The 20201-nt window shown below is 40.5% G+C and overlaps 1 protein-coding gene across 1 annotated transcript; it reads left to right on the top strand.

The window, feature by feature from the left end:
- The first annotated feature begins 3460 nt into the window (after positions 1-3460).
- Positions 3461-6675, top strand: LOC138869566 (uncharacterized). The gene is made up of 7 exons (XM_070147197.1): positions 3461-3727; positions 3794-4024; positions 4100-4399; positions 4451-4612; positions 4720-4878; positions 5203-5258; positions 6408-6675. Exons 1-7 carry the CDS (start codon positions 3461-3463, stop codon positions 6673-6675), a joined length of 1443 nt encoding a protein of 480 aa, XP_070003298.1.
- Positions 6676-20201: the final 13526 nt, after the last annotated feature.

Raw genomic sequence — 20201 nt, 5'->3', positions numbered from 1 at the left:
GTGGCTTGATATAGCGCTTGGGCCGTAAGGGGCCCCTCCGGAGTCTGCACACCCACAGTGAGCGCGGGTACCCATTGTTCTGAGTGATTGATGTTATGCCCGAGGGGCTGATATGAGTGATTTTGAGGTAGCCCGAGGGGCTGATACTATTCTGAGAGTGAGCCCGAGGGGCTGATATGAGTGATTGTGAGGTAGCCCGAAGGGCTGATACTGTACTGAAAGTGAGCCTGAGGGGCTGATACTATGCTGAGCGATTGATACTGTGCCCGAGGGGCGGATTTCTACTTGTTATTTACCTGTTAAATTACCGGTTTTACTTGTTTTAAAAGGAATATCATTTGATTTTTTCACTGATTTACTGCTTTAAGTGATTTTACTTCTTGATATGGAGTTGCTTTGTGCCTTTACGTGTTTTCATACTTTCAGCCATTATTTATAATTATTACTCACTGAGTCAGAGTACTCATATTACTCCCTGCACCATGTGTGCAGATTCAGGCATAGCAGAGTCCGCACCTGAGCGCTGATTCCTTCCAGGCTAGGTAGTGATTTGGAGTTACGAGGTAGCTGTTGACGTCCGCAACCCCTTGTCTCTCTTATCCTCTATCATTTATGTTTTCTTCAGACTGTTGTATCGGATTCCGTACTTTGTAGACCTATAACAGATTCTGTAGTAGCTGATGACTTGTGACACCCCGGTTTGGGCACGTGTCGGGATGGTTCTTGCGGTTATTATCGTTAAATTCTGCAATTTATGAGTATTATATTATACGTTATTACCGTTGATGATGATTAACTATTTAAAAGAGGTTTCCGTTTTGGTCTGGCTGGCCTTGTCTTCACGAGAGGCGCCATCACGACTGGGTTCGGGGATTGGGTCGTGACAAAAACACTTTTCGGTCCTTTCAAGTATGGCCTGGGAAAGTTTAACCATTCAAGCTTCAATAGTGGCATCAGAGAGCGCTTTCAGTCAAGCAAGACTACAACTCGATGATTATAGAGCGTCTATGAGGGAGAGCTTGGAAAAATTAGTACTTTTCAGAGATTGGATCCATTCGGAATGAAGAAATTTTGGACTTGCTGAATTACAACTAGAGGTAGACAAAGCTTACGAATAAATGCTAGCTGAACTTGCGGAGGAAGCAGCTTCACCCGGAAGGGGTGATGAAAAAGGTTCTTTTCCACCACCACCAACGGAAGCTCCTCCGAACCTTGATGGATTTATGAAATTTGTAAGAGATACCATGTAAAATTACTATGTAACTTGTATTTTGGCACATCTTGATTAGTTTCTTTTTCTTCTCAATGGTGGTATTAGCACCTTGGTTGTGCTCATTCCATTGGGGGGAGGGGGTGGAAGCTAAGAAAGATTGGGCCATATTTTCTTAATGTTATAATAATAAAAATTATAACGCATTCCTTTGAATATCTTTTTACAATATTTTGTGTTTTAAATTTGAATTAAAAAATTTAAGTCACAATTATATAGTATAATTTACAAGAAAATGCCTTAGATAAAAAAATTTAAACAAATAAATAGCCCCACATATTATATATATATATATATATAATATATATAAGTTACAACAAATTGCCTTAGTTAAAAAAATTATAAAAAATAGTCAAGGCCCATTTCTTCTTTATTTTAACAGTACAACACAAACACAAACATAGAAACTTAATATAACTTAAATTCAGTAAAACTAATAAAAACACATGACACGGGAAACATAAAGATACACTACTACGCTCAACACGTACATGTCATTGTTTAGTCACGACCGCCTAGTATTCTCTGCTCCAACCACTTAAATTTGTCTTCCAGCTTATTTTTTTCTTCTTCCACCTCTTTGAGAGTCTCCTTCAACTCCGCAACTTCTCGTTTGGATTGTCGCTCTCTTTCCCACTGCTTCAAACACAAACAATGAAGATATTGCAATTTTTCTTTGTAGTATTCCTGCTGACAGGATTCATCAATCCATACCTCAAAATTGCAAACAGGTTCGTCGGGAACCCTATAAAACTTCTTGATACGTCAAGCTTCACCATCATCCCAACAGTTTTGCATCATGCATTTTTTACTTCACTCGCACCTTGGCACATAAAGGGGTTCAGACATTTGTTAAAGCGTAAAGAAAAACCTTGCTTTTATGGAAATATTTGCAATTGGTTATTGTTAAGCGCAGAAAATAATTAGAATGCGCTCATTATTTATAGACAAGACAACACACAAAATGTAGTATTTTACCGCGCTATACATATTCACTTTTTTTGAAACGAAACAGCTTTTTTGCAGTCGGTCAGCTTTTCAACTGACAAGACAACACACAATTTATGCTTTTAAGTTAATTTGAGACAATTTGTGTTATTTTAAAATTATTAGACGTTGATGGGTTTTTAATGTCTTTGCCTTATGCTTCTTATGTTTTGATGATCTAACAAACTTATTGTCAAGAACCAGATAAAGAACCTCACCCACCTGGTGTACTCTCCAAATGAACAATGCTCAGTCTGATCTCCAGCAAGTGAGTGAACAACTACAAGGAAGAATACAACAGGTACCTGGTACAAGCCAACTGTACAGATGGAACGTAACAGTAGATAGTGACTATCCGCAACTGTTACAAAGAGGAATACAACAAGGACCTGATCCCTTAGGGTTCTCTAACAGAAGTATAAGTCAGCTATACAGTTGGAACGCAACTGCAGAAAGTGACTGTCCGCAACTGTACACGCGATAGTGGAGCAGACAGTGCAGTAGTCATTTCTCATTGGGAAGAAGCATGTGCCAAGATTTGACATCACCATTATGATGTCTTTTGTAGTATAACAACTTGGGGCAAGGCACACCACTTCACTTGAGCATTCAGTGATATTCTGTCAAGCATTAAAGTGTTCATCCGGCATTGAAGTCACTGGTGTGTCAAGAACAAGAAGACAACTCCACTAAAGGATCAGTTTCATAATGAGTCTATGTGTATCCGTAGTTGAGTTGTAATCTTGTTATTTGTTCTTTATTGTAACTCCTATCTTGCTTTTTAGAAGCTTTGTTTTAGGAAACCCAAAATCCGTAAACTTTCTAAGTTTATGTTGTGACTAAGTTTAGTCATAGGTTTAAAGCCTTTGTAACTAGAGAATCACAAAGTGGCTTGTAGTAAGAGTACCACAAGTTTGTTAAGTTGAAATCCTTTGTAGTAGAGGTATAACAAAGTGGATTGTAATAGTGAGACTACAAGTTAGTGAAGTTAAAAGACTACAAGGCTAGGTCGTGGTTTTTGTCCCATTGTGTGGAACTTTTCCACATAAAAATCCTATGTATCATTTACTTGCAGTTTTACTAGCATTCTCAGCATAACCTTATAGAGGACCAGGTACTCTACTGTTTGGTGGACTCATATAACCTAACAATTGGTATTAGAGAGGGTTCTTTCTAAAAGGCTAACACCTAGAAAAGATCTCAATGGCTGCTCTACCCAACTTTGAGGAAGGACAATCAACCTACAGACCTCCTAAATTCAATGGTCAATACTACGACTGGTGGAAGACTCGCATGCATGATTTTATAATGGCTGAAGATTCAGAACTGTGGGACATCATATGTGATGGTCTACATGTTCCTATGAAGAAGATTGAAGAAACTGGACCAATGGTGTCGAAAGACATAAAAGAGTACAGCGACATTAACAGAAAAGCCATAGAAAAGAACTATCGTGCCAAGAAAATCTTGGTGTGTGGCATAGGACCCGATGAGTACAACATAGTCTAAGCTTGTGATACTGCCAAAGAAATATAGGAAGCGTTGCAAACCGCACACGAAGGAACTACTCAGGTTAAACAGTCCAAAATTGACATACTCACCACAGAGTATGAGCTCTTCAGGATGAAGGATGATGAGTCTATACCGGATATGCACACCAGATTTACCTCCATCATAAATGGGCTTCATTCACTTAGAGATGTTATTCCCATAAACAAGATTGTAAGGAAAATCCTTAATGTTCTACCTGGTTCTTGGGAAAGTAAGGTAAATTCCATCACTGAAGCTAAAGATCTACAGACTCTAATCATGGATGAGTTGATTGGTAATCTGAAGACATAGGAGATTAAAAGAAAGAAAGACAGTGAAAGGAGAGACCCGAAAAATGAAAAGAACCTGGTACTCAAGGCTGAAAGCAGTGACTCAAGTGATGAAGATAGTGATATGGCCTATCTTACTAAAAGATTTCAAAAAATGGTTCGAAGAAATAGTGGTATACCAAAGAGGGGTAGTTCAAGTAAGGCAGCAAACAATGATCTCTGTCACAGGTGCGGAAAGCCAGGGCATTTCATCAAAGACTGCCCACTAGTGAAACAGGAGCAATACAAACAAAATCCTGACAAAGCAGCAAAAAGGAACCTGGTTCCAGACAAATGATTCAATCGAAAATGTACAGCTGACAACATTGTGAAGCATGCTATTGCTGCTTGGGGAGACTCCTCCAGTGAATCAAAAAGGGAACCAGATGCAGAAAATAGTTCCATGATGGCAGTGGAAACTGAAGCAACGAAGTATGACTCACTGTTCGTGCTGATGGCTCAGTCTGATGAGGATGAAGAAGATGAAGATGATGAGGTAAATTTCAGGGATGTTCCCAGAAATCTGAATCCTACTCTTCTAAGAAGCTAAGGTCATTAGCAAATATTCTAATTAATGCTTATTATAGTCTTGATAATGATAAGGAGATCTTGACCATAAAACTAGGAGAAGCTGAACAATCTAAAGATGATCTGGTGGTCTGTGTAGTGGACCTAAATGAGACCATAGCTAATCTTGAAAAAGAAAAAGAAGCTCTAAATGAAAAAATAACTAGTATAGAAAATGAGAGAGATGACCTGATGGTAGTGGTCGTTGACTTGAAGGAAACAATATAAGGTCTCAGTAATGAGAAACACACTCTAGAACAAAAAACATTCAGCCACTGAGCAAGAGAGGGATGATTTTTAGTGATAATCATTGACCTAGAGGAAACCATTGAGGGACTCAATAGAGAACATAGGACTATGAGTCTTGAGAAAGGGAAGGAAGTAGCTAGTGAGACACACATCAAGCTTGAACATGAATTAAATGATGTGAAAACTAGTCTATGTGGTGAACTTGAGAAAAATCGGCAACTTCAAGCTGAATTGGAGAAAGTAAAAATTGATCTTGAGAAATCTCTGAAGTGGACCTGGTCCTCAAATGCTGTCACTGCCATGTATTTGAATAATAGTGGAAACAGGTAGGGAATCGGGTTCCAAAGGGAGAAAACACTTTACAACCCATATAGCAAGTACGCCACAGTTCCTGATAATTGGTTGTGTACCCACTGTGGGAATAGTGGGCACTTCAAAGAAAATTGACAGGCCAGGGTTCAATCTATTTAGAAAAACAAAGTGTTTACTGACAAAGTGACTACTAACAAGGGACCAGGTACCGACCGCAAGAAACGAATATTACCTGCATGGACTAGAAAAGCCCTCATCCATCCCTTTTATCATAACAAGGTACCCAAACTAGTTTGGGTTCCTAAATCTAACCCATAATTTGCATGTTCAGGGAACAGTGAGAGGAAGCAGACTACAATGAACCATGGATAATGGATGCTCAAAGCACGTGACTGGAAGCACCATAGATTTCTTCTTACTAAAAGCCCTGCAGTAAGGGAATATACCCCTTGAAAAAGGAAAGGGTACATTCTTACTGCTGGAAAAGTTGGAAAATCTCCTTATCACTCAATTGAGAACATGTACTATATGGATGGCCTGAAGTACAGTCTCATGAGTGTCTCTCAAATCTGCGATAAAGGGAACAAAGTAGAGTTCTTATCAAAAGTGTGTACAGTTACCAATCTGGTAACTAGGAAAGTGCTCTTAGTGGCCAAAAGAAACAATAACATCTAAGGTGTTGACTTTGAATCTTTACAAGGTGGTGATATGAGATGCTTGAAGTCAGTTGATAATGATGCAGAACTTTGGCATGGAAGATCGGGGCAAGCAAGCTTCTCACTTCTGAATAAATTGATTCAGAAGGACCTGATTCGTGGTCTGTCAAATTCAAGATTCACCTGGACACTGGCTCTTAGAACAAAGGATGAGACTTTCGAGGTGTTTTAGGGCCTTTGTCAAGAAGATCCAAGTGAAGATAAAATTGAAGGCACTATGAATCAGATCTGACCACGGGACTGAATGTGAACGCCAAATTTTATGAGCTTGTAGCAAAAATGGAATCACACATAGATTCTTAGCACCAAGGACTCCACAACAAAATGGTGTTGCTAAAATAAAGAACAGAACTCTAGAAGACATGGCATGGATAATGCTCATCGATAATGGAATCGCCAAAAATTCTGGGAAAAAGCAATAAACTCTGCTTGCTACTTGGTGAACAGGTGTATGATTAGGTCCCTCCTAAACAAAATCCACTATGAGCTGCCAAATGGAAGAAAACCAAGGACAACTTATTTGAGAATCTTTTTGAATGAAAATGCCATGATTTCAATAACAAGAAGGACCATCTTGGGAAGTTTGATGCAAAAGGCGATGAAGGAATCCTTCTGGGATACTCTCCACGAAGCAAAAGCCACAAAGTCTACAACAAAAGAGCACACTGGTGGAATGAAGTGTTCATGTGCTATTCAACGAGACACCTTCTTCTAACAAAGGAGGAAATAGTGATGATCAATATAATGAACCATGTCTGGACCCTGGGAAATATCTAAGGTTTCAAATGGGAAGGCTGATATGATGAGTAAGATGAAGGAGACAGGTCAAAGACAATGCAACATTCTCTTCCACTTCTCATAAGGAACCTGGTACTTCAATTACTACCACTGTAACTGATGAAAGAGTGGAGATGCAGCGCAAGACACCCCACAAGTAACAGAACAAGGAGTGCAGGGAAATCCAATTAACCTGCCAAGTTCCTCTACTGATCAAACCTCAGTCCCAAACTGGAAACACAAAAGTTCCCATCTACCTGATAACATAATCATTCCTCTTCATTCTAGTTTTAGACAAGAATCAAAAATTCAAAATAAAATTTTTTTTAGTCCCTTCTGTATTCCCACTCCAAAATAGAATTCAACATCAAGTCCCAAGGAATCCTACTTGAAGGCTACCAAAAAAAGTTTGAGATACCTAAGGGAACTCAGGACCTGGTCCTGTGTTACCCCTCAGGTGATAGTTTTAATCTTATTAGGTATGTTGATGTTAACTATACAGGTTATCTTGTGGATAGAAAAAGCACTTCTAGAATGGCTCACTTGCCATGATCATGTCTTGTCTCTTGGGGTACAGGGAAGCAAAACTCAATGGCTTTATCTACAACTGAAGCAGAATATGTAGCGGCATCATCCTGATATGCTCAAACCCTTTGAATTAAGCAGCAACTAGAAGATTTTGGGGTATTTTCTGATGGTATACCTTCTTTGTCCAGTTCAAAATAAGAGGAGCAAGCACATTGAGGTGAAGCATTATCTTTTAAGGATCAATATGGAGAAAGGGTTGATCTGTGGAATGTCCTGCGGCACAGAAGACCAAATTCTAGATATCCTCACCAAAGTCTTGAGGAGGGAACATTTTGGAAGAAACAAGGTAAACACAGCTAAAGGCACATTTATGAACTGCAAAAGAAGAGCTGCTAAAATCTTTTTCAAAAAATATGTTCGGGAATCAATGTGCATGTTGTGCATGCCTTCTCAAAATATTAACAAAATTAACTCAATTGCCACATCATCCGACTTTTCAAAGTCTGCATGTCATGTCTTGTATTTCAAATCCCTTCATCCCCTCTACACGATAACATTTTCCCACAAACCTACCGTCGTTTTTAGAATTATTCAGAATCCGTTTCTCTCTCTTCTCATCATTAGTCCTTTTTCAAATAAAACTTTCTTTCTCCCTCACAGCAAGTCATGAACCTTTATCTCTTCTGTATAGCTGTGATCCTCTCTTCATCTCTCTCTCTCTCTCACACACTCACTCTACTTGTCTTCCAAATACTCCTAAAATGGCAATCAAACGATCGCTTCCTTCTCCCACCATTAACACCACTCCCACTTCCCTATCATCCTTAAAATAATTCCCAGAGATTCACTATTCCACTCCTTCCAATACTATTTTATCTATACCTAGTTCCTCCTCTTTTCCTATAGTCTTTCCTTTTCTGACAAACCCTATTTTCCTCCCATGTATTGAAAACTCTATGTCTCGTCATTCGTATGATCTCATCAAAGAACACTCAGGGGGTTTCACCTCTCAAGTGTCAGAGGTCTCTGAGGATGATCCTAATCAGTATCTGAACTCCTTCATTTTGGACTTAGTGACTATCATAGAGTCACCAGAAATGGAGGGAGTGCATAACATAATGGCTATCACTGTTGAGAGTCTAATGAATAAAGGAGCATATCTCTCGTTTGAGTATCAGGGGGAAGAAACTCCATTCCTAGGAGATGTAAGAACCATAGTACTCCTCGAGTCTTTGACTCATGAGAAGTTCCCAGAAAAACCAACTAAAGAACTTGATTCTCTTCCAAATAAAACCACTTCTGCACCTCCTGATCATCCTAAGCTCTTAGAATCCTCCTTCAAGTCACCCACTATCAGGTCACATCATAAAGAGGGTTTTGAGTCTATATTTGTAACGACCCGACTGGTCGTTTTGAACTTTTGCACTTTGATCACCAGTTCCTAGGCATGACTTGCCCCGTTTAACGTATTATGACTGATGTAGATCGTTGGTTTTCATTTTCAGGAAAAATCAGAATGAATTTGGATGAACAGTTCTCAGTTGAAGCTTAAAATTTGAAAGGTTTGACCAAGATTTGACTTGTTTGTATTTGATCTTAGATTTAAATTTTTATGGTTTGGATAGCTCCGTTAGGTGATTTGGTACTTAGGAGCGCGATCGGAATGCATTTTGGAAGTCCGTGGAAGGTTTAGGCTTGAATTGGCAAAATTGAGATTTCGACATTTTCCGGTTGATAGGCGATATTTTGATATAGGAGTCAGAATGGAATTCCTGAAGTTGCAGTAGCTTCATTATGTCATTTGGGATGTGTGTGCAAAAGTTCAGGTCATTCAGATGAGGTTTGATAGACTGTTTGATCGAATTTGGAATTTGGAAGTTTTGGAATTCTTAGGCTTGAATCCGAGGGTGATTCGATGTTTTAATGTTGTTTTCAGCATTCTGAAGGCTGGAACAAGTTTGAACAATGTCATGGGGTGTGTTAGCATGTTTGGTCGGGGTCCCATGAGGCTCGGATATGTTTTGGAAGAGTTTTTGGAAGATTTTGCCGTTTTGAGCATAAGCATGTAATGATCCAAAGGTCCATTTTTAGTTCTAGAGATTGAAATTTGATTTCTAGACTTCCGGAATTTTGATAATGAATTATAGGACTGATCTGGAAAGTTTGGTCTAATTTCATCAAGTCGCGATTGGGTTTTTGACACGAAACATGAGTTAATTGTTTAACGAGCGCAATGGGTATTGAACTAAGCAAATGAGCTTCGAATTGAGTTTCGAGTGAAGGGCTATGTTCATATTATTATTTGTGACTCATAGGAACAAGAATCATCGAATTCCGAGTTCGTATGATGGAGTTAGAGCCTTTTTAGTGAAAAGAAAAGCTGCTGCAATTTTCTGGGTAGTTTTTGCAATTTTCGCGCGTGTGAACAGTAACTGCACCTGCACGAATAGTATCCATGTACAGTACCATGTACAGTAAACATGAACAGTATCCGTGTACAGTATCCGTGTACAGTACATATAAACAGTACCCCATATACAGTACCCATGAACAGTTCTTCGTCCCATTTTCCATTTTTACCAAATTGGAGCTCGCGGAGAGGCGATTTTCGGGAGATTTTCAGAGAAAACAACGGGGTAAGTGTTCTTAACTTAATTTTTATTATATTACCCGAATTTATTACTAGTTTTGGCATTCAATTGGTGATTTTAGTTGGGAAAATCTTGAAAACCCTCTTGGTTTAATTTGAAGATTTGAGGGTCAAGTTGATGTCGGATTTTAGTAAAATTGGTATGGTTGGACTCGTGGTTGGATGAGGTTTCATATTCCACAATTTTTGTTAGGTTTCAAGACGTGGGCCCCACGGGCGAATTTTGAGTGCAATTTCAGATTTTTAATGGAAAATGTAGAATTTCATATGGAATTAATTCCTATAATTTTTATTAACTGAATCGAATTATTGTGGCTAGATTCGAGGCATTTGGAGGTCGATTTGAGAGACAAAGGCATCACGAGCTAGAGGATTAGCCGGTTCGAGGTGAGTAATGATTGTAAATGATGTCCTGAGAGTTTGAAACCCCGGATTCGCACATCGTAGTGCTATATTGAGGTGAGACACGCGCTGGATGATGAGTGCGGGGTCTTTTACTACCGGGGATTGTGATTTGGTCCATCCCGATTGATGATTTTACCGCATATTTGATTGAAACTTATTTGTTATCATCATGATTTGGGCTGATTGCCATACTTGGGCTTCGTGCCAATTATTTGAATCCTTTGGAAATTTTTATCACTGTTTTGACTTATATTTAAACTCAGTCCTGTTGATAATTATTTTTTTACAAACTCAGCCGCTTTTATGTAGATTTGAAAACTCAAATGATATTTCTAAATGGTATTTTGGGCTGAGAACTACTGTTTTACAAATGCCCGAGGGGCTTATGATGATTTCCGGACTGAGTGTGGCCGAGGGCCATATGTGAGGATATGAGGCCGAGGGCCTGAGATACTATTTATGCCACGAGGTGGCTTGAGTGATATGAGGCCGATGGCCCGAGATACTTTATATGCCACGCGGTGGCTTGAGTGATGTGAGGATATGCTGAGTGATGATGCCACGAGGTGGCTTGATATAGCACTTGGGTCGTAAGGGGCCCCTCCGGAGTCTGCACACCCATAGTGAGTGCGGGTACCAATTGTTTTGAGTGATTGATACTATGCCCGAGGGGCTGATATGAGTGATTGTGAGGTAGCCCGAGGGGCTGATACTATTCTGAGAGTGAGCCCGAGGGGCTGTTACTGATTTGATATTGAGCCCGAGAGGCTGTTAATGTTCTGATATTGAGCCCGAGGGGCTGTTACTCTTCTGATATTGAGCTCAAGGGGCTGTTACTATTCTGATATTGTGCCCGAGGGGCTGACATTATTCTGATATTGAGCCCAAGGGGCTGGTTCTGTTGATATTATGCCGAGGGGCAGTTTGTTGTACATGTTTTGCCCGAGGGGCTGTTTATATTTCTATCATTTTTTCTACTCACTTGTAAACTACTTGCTTTACTTGTTGAAAAAAGGGATTTTCACTTGATTTCTCACTGCTTTACTGTTTAAAGTGATTTTACTGCTTCAGTATGGAATACCTTGTGTTTTGCGTGATTTCTTGCCTTCAGTCTTTATTTATTATTATTACTCACTGAGTCAGAGTACTCACATTACTCACTGCACCTTGTGTGCAGATTTAGGTATGTTTTGGCTGATCGGAGGCAGAGTCATTAGGGTTTAGCAAGGTAGCTGCCGGCTTTCGCAGCACTGCTTTTCTCTCTCCTCATTTCATTAGTCTATATTTGTACACTCCAGGCTTTCAGTTGTATTTATACCCTAGTAGATGCTCGTGACTTGTGACACCCCGGTTAGGGCTGTGTTGGGTTGTGCTTCCGTTAATTATATCATTAAATCATATTTAAATTGTTTATTAATGCTTAACTATTTTTGAAAAGGCGATATGGGTTTGTTGGCTGGCCTTGTCTTCACGAGAGGCGACATCACGACCGGAGCGGGGTTTGGGTCGTGACAATATTGCAGAAAGGTAGGAGAAGTGTCACGACAAGGAAAAAGAGGTTGATGAATCAATGGGAACTTGTTACTGACAAGAGTGTTCTAGTAAGTGGGATTGACAAAAATGCTCCAAAGGAACCTGGTTCCTTAGTGAAAAAATCTATAAAAGCTCAAAAGTCTATGGATAAAGCTTCCGGTAAAACTATTGAGAAACAAAATGGTGCATCCGTGAAGGGCCGCAACAAGTCTAAGAAGAGTCCAGTTGAGCAAGCCATATCTGAAGATGATATTGTGGGGCTAGTAAGCTGGAAAGAAAAGTCTGTTGAAGGATCTAACAAACGAAAAAGGGAAACTACTAGAGAACCTGGTCCTCTGAGGACCATGCCTAGTGATAGTGGTCTTTGGCAGCAGAGATTAAGAACTCAGAAAGTCTTGTGGGGTCTTACATTTGACCCAGCAATTTCAGAGATGGCCGGTATGAGGCAAATTCTAGAGATAGTTGAATTTCAGCAATGGGAACACTTGTTTCAAGGGAGCATGCCTCTGGTGTATGAAGATGCAGTACAAAATTTCTACGCATCTCTCTTTACCGTTGAGGGGGATCACATTTATGCGCTAGTAAATGGAGTAGACATTGTACTCGACGCTTCAGCATTGGGCAAGGTTCTCAGAATTCCACGTGAAGGATTGTCCTCAGTCAAAGGTGTCTGTGGTGTCAACTTTAGGAGAGCTATCATGAAAGAGCAAGCTATTCAGCAGGGGGGAACAGGTGCATAAGAAGGTATTACTTCCTGAGTATTAGTTTCTTTTTGAACTGGTCAATAAGGTGATGTTATCTCGTTCTGAGAGACGGTCCATTGCTACGAAATCGGATATGGTCTTAATGGAGGCACCCTGATGAGTTTGTCCCAATTAATCTACTAGCAATCATGATAGATCATATGCAAAAGGTGGAAAACTTTAAAGGTGGGAATCATGAGCTACCATATGGTTTTTTCCTCACTCAAGTGTTCAGATTTTACAAGGTCCCCTTGGTTAATCCCAGAGTAGGGACACCCAAGCAAACCTTCTCTAAAATCAATATGGAAGAATGTGAGTGCGTAGAAAGAGTTGGTGGAAGTATCTCGACCATTTCTCAGCTGATCATTTCTCAAAACGCAGCTTCTGAAGAGATAAAAAGGTTGAGGGCTCAAAATTTCATACTGGAAACTCAGCTCAGTCAAGCAGTTAAAGGACCCGATTCCATTAATGAAGAAGTTTCCCGCCTGACAAAGGAAAATGATAAGCATCATGCAAAACTGCTTGAAGAACAACTATCTGCAAATGTCAGACTGGACCTGGTTCTCAAAAACATTGTTGCCTCCTCTTCCAAGCCTCCTTCTTCTAGATCCCCCTAGGATCCTCTCAATGGCCAGCTATTTTTTGCTCTATTGTTTTGTGGTTGTTGTTTTCTTTTTGTTTGTCTTTTTGTGATAGGCATGTTGGATTTCACCACTACTGCTCCTGTTTTACTCAGTCCATTGTTAATATTAATGAAACAACTCTTCTTTTTGCATGTACAATACTGCTTTCCTCTGGCTTCTCTTTTCTATCATGTTGTGTGCACATATGTGGCATGAGTTGGTTGTGTTAGACTTCTTTATGATGATTGCCTGCTTGTGTATCTTTTTAATGATGCCAAAAGAGGGAAATGTGTCATAGAGTAAGGTCAGGGGTCAGGGAGTCAAGGTCAGGGGGGAACTTGTGTAATTTCTTGCTGCAAATATAAGGGATCTGATTAAGGGGGAATCAAAACCAAAAGGTTAGGGGGAACATGTGTAGTTTCTAGTAACTTATCTGGTTATCTCTGCTCTAAACAAATACCATCACTGCCTAAGTTTGCCATCATCAAAAAGGGGGAAACTGATGGGGTTTCAATGTCTTTGCCTTATGCTTCTTATGTTTTGATAATCTAACAAACTTATTGTCAAGAACCAGATAAACAACCTCACCCACCTGATGTACTCTTCAAATGAACAATGCTCAGTCGGATCTCCAGCAAGCGAGTGAACAACCACAAGGAAGAACACAACAAGGACCTGGTACAAGCCAATTGTACAGATAGAACGTAACAGCAGATAGTGACTATCCACATTTGTTACAAAGAGGAACACAATAGGGACCTGGTCCCTTAGGGTTCTCTGACAGAAGTACAAGTCAAATATACAACTAGAACGCAACTGCAGAAAGTGACTGTCCGCAACTGTACACGCGACAATGGACCAGACAGTGCAGCAGTCACTTTTCAATGGGAGAAGCGTGTGCCAAGATTTGACATCACCATTGTGATGTCTTTTGTAGTATAACAACCTGGTGTAAGGCACAACACTTCACTTGAGCATTCAATGATATTCTCTTAAGCATTAAAATGTCCATCCGGCATTGAAGTCACTGGTGTGTCAAGAACAAGAAGACAACTCCACTAAATTATCAGTTTCACAATGAGTCTATGTGTATCTGTAGTTGAGTTGTAATCTTGTTATTTGTTCTTCATTGTAACTCCTATCTTGCTTTTTAGAAGCTTTGTTTTAGGAAACCCAAAATCCGTAAACTTTCTAAGTTTATGTTGTGACTAGGTTTAGTCATAAGTTTAAAGCCTTTGTAACTAGAGAGTCACAAAGTGGCTTGTGGTAAGAGTATCACAAGTTAGTTAATTGAATTCCTTTGTAGTAGAGGTATTACAAAGTGGCTTGTAATAGTGAAATTACAAGTTAGTGAAGTTAAAAGCATACAAGGATTTTGTCCCCTTGTGTGGGATTTTTCCACGTAAAATCCTGTGTCTCATTTACTAGCAATTTTACTAGCATTCTCAGCATAGCCTTATAGAGGACCAGGTACTCTACTGTTTGGTGGACCCATATAAACTAACAGGCGTATTATGCTTAATGTTTTAGTTTGTTAGATTAATTTGAAGTATTATGTTGAAGGCATTGAACATTAATTTGAAGTATTAAATGTAAACTTTAATTTGCAACTTTGATACCGAGTTCATCTTAATATATATATATATATATATATATATATATATATATATATATATATATACACGTCTTAATATAGCTAATGTTATATGGAAATTCGAATATAGCTTATATATTATACACTTAGTAGTTACTATATACAATCTTATATAAGGCAATATACTATATAAGGTAATTTCTTGTAAATTATCTAAATTATATATATATAATACATATAAGAGATATAATTTAAAAGAAATTGCCTTAGATAAAAAAAAATTTAAAAAAAGGCCAAGCTCACTTAGGCCCACACACACATATATATGTATACACACATATAAGCCATATATATAGTGTATATATATATAGATTATAGATATAGATATAATATATATAATATATATAAGCTATGTAATTTATAAGAAATTGCCTCAGATAAAAAAAATTAAAAAAAAGTCAGGCCCACTTAGGCCCACACACACACACACACACACACACACACACACACACACACACACACACACACACACACACACACACACACACACACACACACACACACACACACACACACACACACACACACACACACACACACACACACACACACACACACACACACACACACACACACACATATATATATATATATATATATATATATATATATATATATATATATATATATATATATATATATATATATATAGATATAGTATATATAATATATATAATCTATATAATTTACAAGAAATTGCCTTAGTTAAAAAAATTGAAAAAATAATAGTCAAGGCCTATTTAGGCACGTTTGGGCCCGGGCCTGGCCCACATAGCCCGGGACTATTACTACACAGTCTTGGTCCTGTTCTGGTTACACCCAAAAGCCCAAGAAGCACGAGTCCGTTTAAGCCCAGCCCACGAAGACCGGGTCCGTTTGAGCCCGTCCAGCGAAGCCCATTTGGGACCGGGACCGGACCAGATGCCAGCCTTAATTTGGCTCTTATAGTAAATCTTATCCACCGAGCCTAGACTGTTCGAGCATAAAGTTTCTTCCCTTTCTAAAATAATTATTCGAGGGTTATGCCCCCCCCCCCCCTTCCGGTATTTGAGGCCGAACTTAGAGGAGCCTCGGATACTGTTGATGTCATCCTTGACACATGGTCATAGCCGGTCTTTAATTCTAGGTTATCACGATCCATTGTAGCCTCATTAAAAACCTTGTCAGAAAAGACATTTGGGACAAAACTCGTTTAGGGGAAAAAGAGTGCAACACGTGCTTTCAGGCCTAAAAGTTGTATCATTCCTTGATCGTTACCTGCAAGTGTTAGTCCAATATGTAAAGAAAAGAAAAAAATGGGTCGTACCTTAGTAGTAGTATCATTTCAAGTGAGTTACGTTCCAGTTGTTCGGAAGTCGCTCACCGTTCATTGCTCCGAGTTTTTACGATCCTTTTCTGGTGATCTCGTAATTCAATATGGACCTTCCCAATTTGGCCCCAGCTTCCCTTCATTCGGGTTCCGGGTGCTTCGTATGGCCTTTCTTAACATCAAATCCCCGACATGAAATGTTGAAGATTGGCTCTCCAATTGTATTACCTTTCGATCCGTTGCTTTTGGGCGGCCAACCGGACGAGGGTGGCCTCGCGCTTTTATCTAAGAGTTCCAGGCTCATACTCATGGCCTCGTCATTTGACTCTTTGGTGGCATATCAGAACCTGAGACTCGGTTCTCCCACTTCGACCGGTATTAGAGCTTCGGCATCATAGCCCAACAAGAATGGGGTGGCCCCAGTACTGATTTTGAGGTTGTACGATATGCCCAGAGGACTTCGGGAAGGATTTCCTTCCATTTTCCTTTAGCGTCGGTCAACCTCTTTTTGAGGTTTTGGAGTATGGTTTTGTTCGTGGACTGTGCTTGCTTGTTCCCACTAGGGAGATAGGGTGTCGATAGGATCATTTTGATCTTATGGTCCTCAAAGAACTTGCTCACTTTGCTGCCGATGAACTGCTTCCCATTGTCGCACATGATCTCGGCCGGCATTCGGAACCGGCATATTATGTGGTCCCAGATGAAATCAATAACTTCCTTCTCCCTGAATTTCTCGAATGCCTAGGCTTCCACCCATTTAGAAAAATTGTCAATGATAAATAATATAAATTGAGCCTTACCGGGTGCCCATGGCAGGGGGCGACGATGTCCATCCCCTCTTTCATGAACGACCAGGGTGACAAGACTGAATGCAGCAGCTCCCCGGCTGATGAATCATCGGAGCATGCCTCTGAAATCCATCGCATTTTTGTACAAACTCCTTCGCGTCCATTTCTATGCCGGTCCAGTAGTAGCCGGCTCTAATTATTTTTCTAACTAATGATTCGGCGCCCGAATGATTTCTGCAGGTGCCTTTCGTGGACTTCCCTCAGAACATACTCGGTATCTCCCGGTCCTAGACCTGTTGCTAGTGGGCCATCGAACGTTCTCCTGAATAATGTACCGTCTACGGAAAAGCTGAACCGGGTCACCTTTGTATGTAGAGTCCTCGATTCTTTAGGATCTGAGGGCAGTTTTTTGATCTTTAGATACTCTATATATTTGTTTCTCCAGTCCCAGGTTAGGCTGGTTGAGTTTATCTCGGCGTAACCTTCTTCCACTACCGATCTTATGAGTTGTATGACCGTCCCCGAGTTAAACTCATCATCGTCGACTGACGATCCCAAGTTAGCAAGAGCATCGGCCTCGCTATTTTGATCCCGAGGTACATGTTGCATAGTCCAGTCCTTGAACCAATGTAGCGTTATCTACAATTTATCTAGGTATCTTTGCATTCGCTCCTCTCTGACTTTGAATGTCCCATTAACTTGGTTCCCCACAAGGAGGGAGTCGCACTTAGCTTCGATCACCTCTGCCCCCAAGCTTTTATCCAGTTCGAGGCCTGCAATCATGGCCTCATACTCGGCCTCGTTGTTAGTCAATTTTATAGTCCTAATAGATTGTCTAACTATATGACATGTCAGTGGCTTCAATACGATGCTAGTCCTGAACCTTTTGCATTTGAGGCACCATCCTTAAAGAGGGTCCAGATTCCTGAAGAGGTCCCCGAGTTCAATAACAACTCTCTTTCGACCTCGGTATTAGGGCTGGCGTAAAGTCGGCTGCAAAGTATGCCAAAATTTGAGATTTGATAGCGGTCCGGGGTCGATATTCGATATCGTACCCGCTGATCTCCACGACCATTTGGCCAATCCTCCCGATAACTCGGGTTTATGCATTATTTTTCTCAACGGGTAAGTAGTTACAACACATATAGGGTGGCATTGAAAATACGATTTTAGCTTCCTAGAGGAGCTTAGCAAAGCGAGCGCCAATTTTTCTAGGTGAGGATACCCAGTTTCAGTCTCGCCTAGAGTCATGCTAACATAATAGATTGGAAATTGCATACCTTCCTCTTCCCAAACCAGGACTCCACTTACCGCTACCTCGGATACCGCTAAGTACAAGTGTAGTTGTTCGTGTGCCATCAGAGTATGAAGCAAAGGTGGGCTTGAGAGATACCGCTTGATTTCCTCCAAGGCCTGTTGGCATTCCGGGGTCCACGAGAAATTATTCTTCTTCTTCAACAGTTAGAAGAACCGATGGCTCTTGTCGGAGGACCTCGAGATGAATCGACCCAAGGCGGCTATGCGCCCAGTTAATCTTTGAATGACCTTGACGTTGTCCACAATAGTAATGTCTTCGATGGTCTTGATCTTATCGGGGTTAATCTCGATTCCCCGGTTGGATACCATGAATCTGAGGAATCTCCCAGATCCGACCCCGAATGCGCATTTCTCTAGGTTCCGCTTCATATTGTATTTCTTCAATATGTTGAAGGTTTCCTGCAAATGCTTCAAATGGTCCTCTGCTCGCATGGACTTAACTAACATATCGTCAATGTAGACCTCCATTGATTTTCCTATTTGTTCTTCGAACATTCGATTTACTAGGCGTTGGTAAGTGGCACCGATGCTTTTTAGTCCGAATGGCATTACATTATAGCAGTAGGTGTCGTACTTAGTGATGAAGGACATTTTTTCCTGATCACCCGGGTACATCCGAATTTGGTTGTACCCAGAATAAGCGTCAAGAAAACTAAGGATCTCGTGGTAGGCCGTTGCATTGATCATGTGGTCGATTTTAGGCAAAGGGAAAGAGTCCTTGGGACATGCTTTATTTAAGTCTTCATAGTCTACACACATTCTCAATTTGTTTCTCTTTTTAGGGACTACTACTGCGTTTGCTCACCAATCCGGGTATTTAAACTCCCGGATGGACTCCATAGTCGCCGTCCTCACTCGTCTCCTGCTTCTCCATTTCGGTCGGGACCGATGTTGATGATTGCTATTTGGTTCCTTTCTTGGCGACCGAACTCGGATCCCTTGGTATGTAAAGTGTGGATATTGGGACCACCTCATCAACCGCGAACATCTCCTTTGTGGGTGGCTATTCTCTGTAAATTGTTTTAATCCCCTTGGCGTGGGGAATTTCAACACCTGGTGCAGCGCCGAGGGCACTGCCCTCATATTGTGAATCCACGACCTCCCGAATAGAGCGTTGTACCTCATATCTCCTTCTATCAAGTAGAACTTTTTTCTTGAGTGGTTCTGGCTGTGTTCACTAGTAATATTATCTCCCCATTAGTCGTCTCGCACGCCATGTTGAATCCGTTTAGAACTCGGACTTCGGGCACGATTTGGTCTTGCAGACCTAGTTGCTCCACGACCCTCGATCTGATGATGTTGGCCGAGCTACCTGGATCAATTAGCGCACGCTTAAATCAAGATTTATTTATAAGTACAGATATTACCAGTGCATCATTGTGGGGATGCACGATTCTTTCGGCGTCCTCATCGTTGAAAGACAAGGTTCCTTCCGGCACGTAATTTCGAGTCCATTTTTCCCTTGTGATGGATACTTTAGTGCGCTTTAACATCGTCCCATGAGGGACGTCAACCCCACTGATGATCATGTTAATGACATGCTGAGGTTCCTCCTACTCGATCTGCTTACTAGCATCCCCATTCCTGAAATGGTTTTTGGCTCAATCGCTCAGGAACTATCAGAGATGTCCATTGTTGAATAACCGGGCCACCTCCTCTCTCAACGGTCGGCAATCTTCTGTTCTATGACCATGTGTGCCATGATATTTACACATTAGGTTGGGGTCCCTTTGGGTCTAATCGTACTATAGAGGTCGAGGCCACTTAGTGTCTTTGACGCGTCCAACAACAGATATGATAACAGCAACATCGACATTGAAATTCTACTCTGATAACCTCGGTCCCCGGTTATTTTGACTTCAATCGCTTTTTCTCTCTCTTTTCACTGGATTTTGCAGATCTCTTACCTCTTCG

The sequence above is a fragment of the Nicotiana sylvestris genome, chromosome 1 (assembly GCF_000393655.2).
Source record: "Nicotiana sylvestris chromosome 1, ASM39365v2, whole genome shotgun sequence".
Lineage (NCBI taxonomy): Eukaryota > Viridiplantae > Streptophyta > Magnoliopsida > Solanales > Solanaceae > Nicotiana > Nicotiana sylvestris.
Note: the sequence above shows the minus strand (reverse complement) of the source record. Positions and strands in the feature narration are given on the sequence as shown.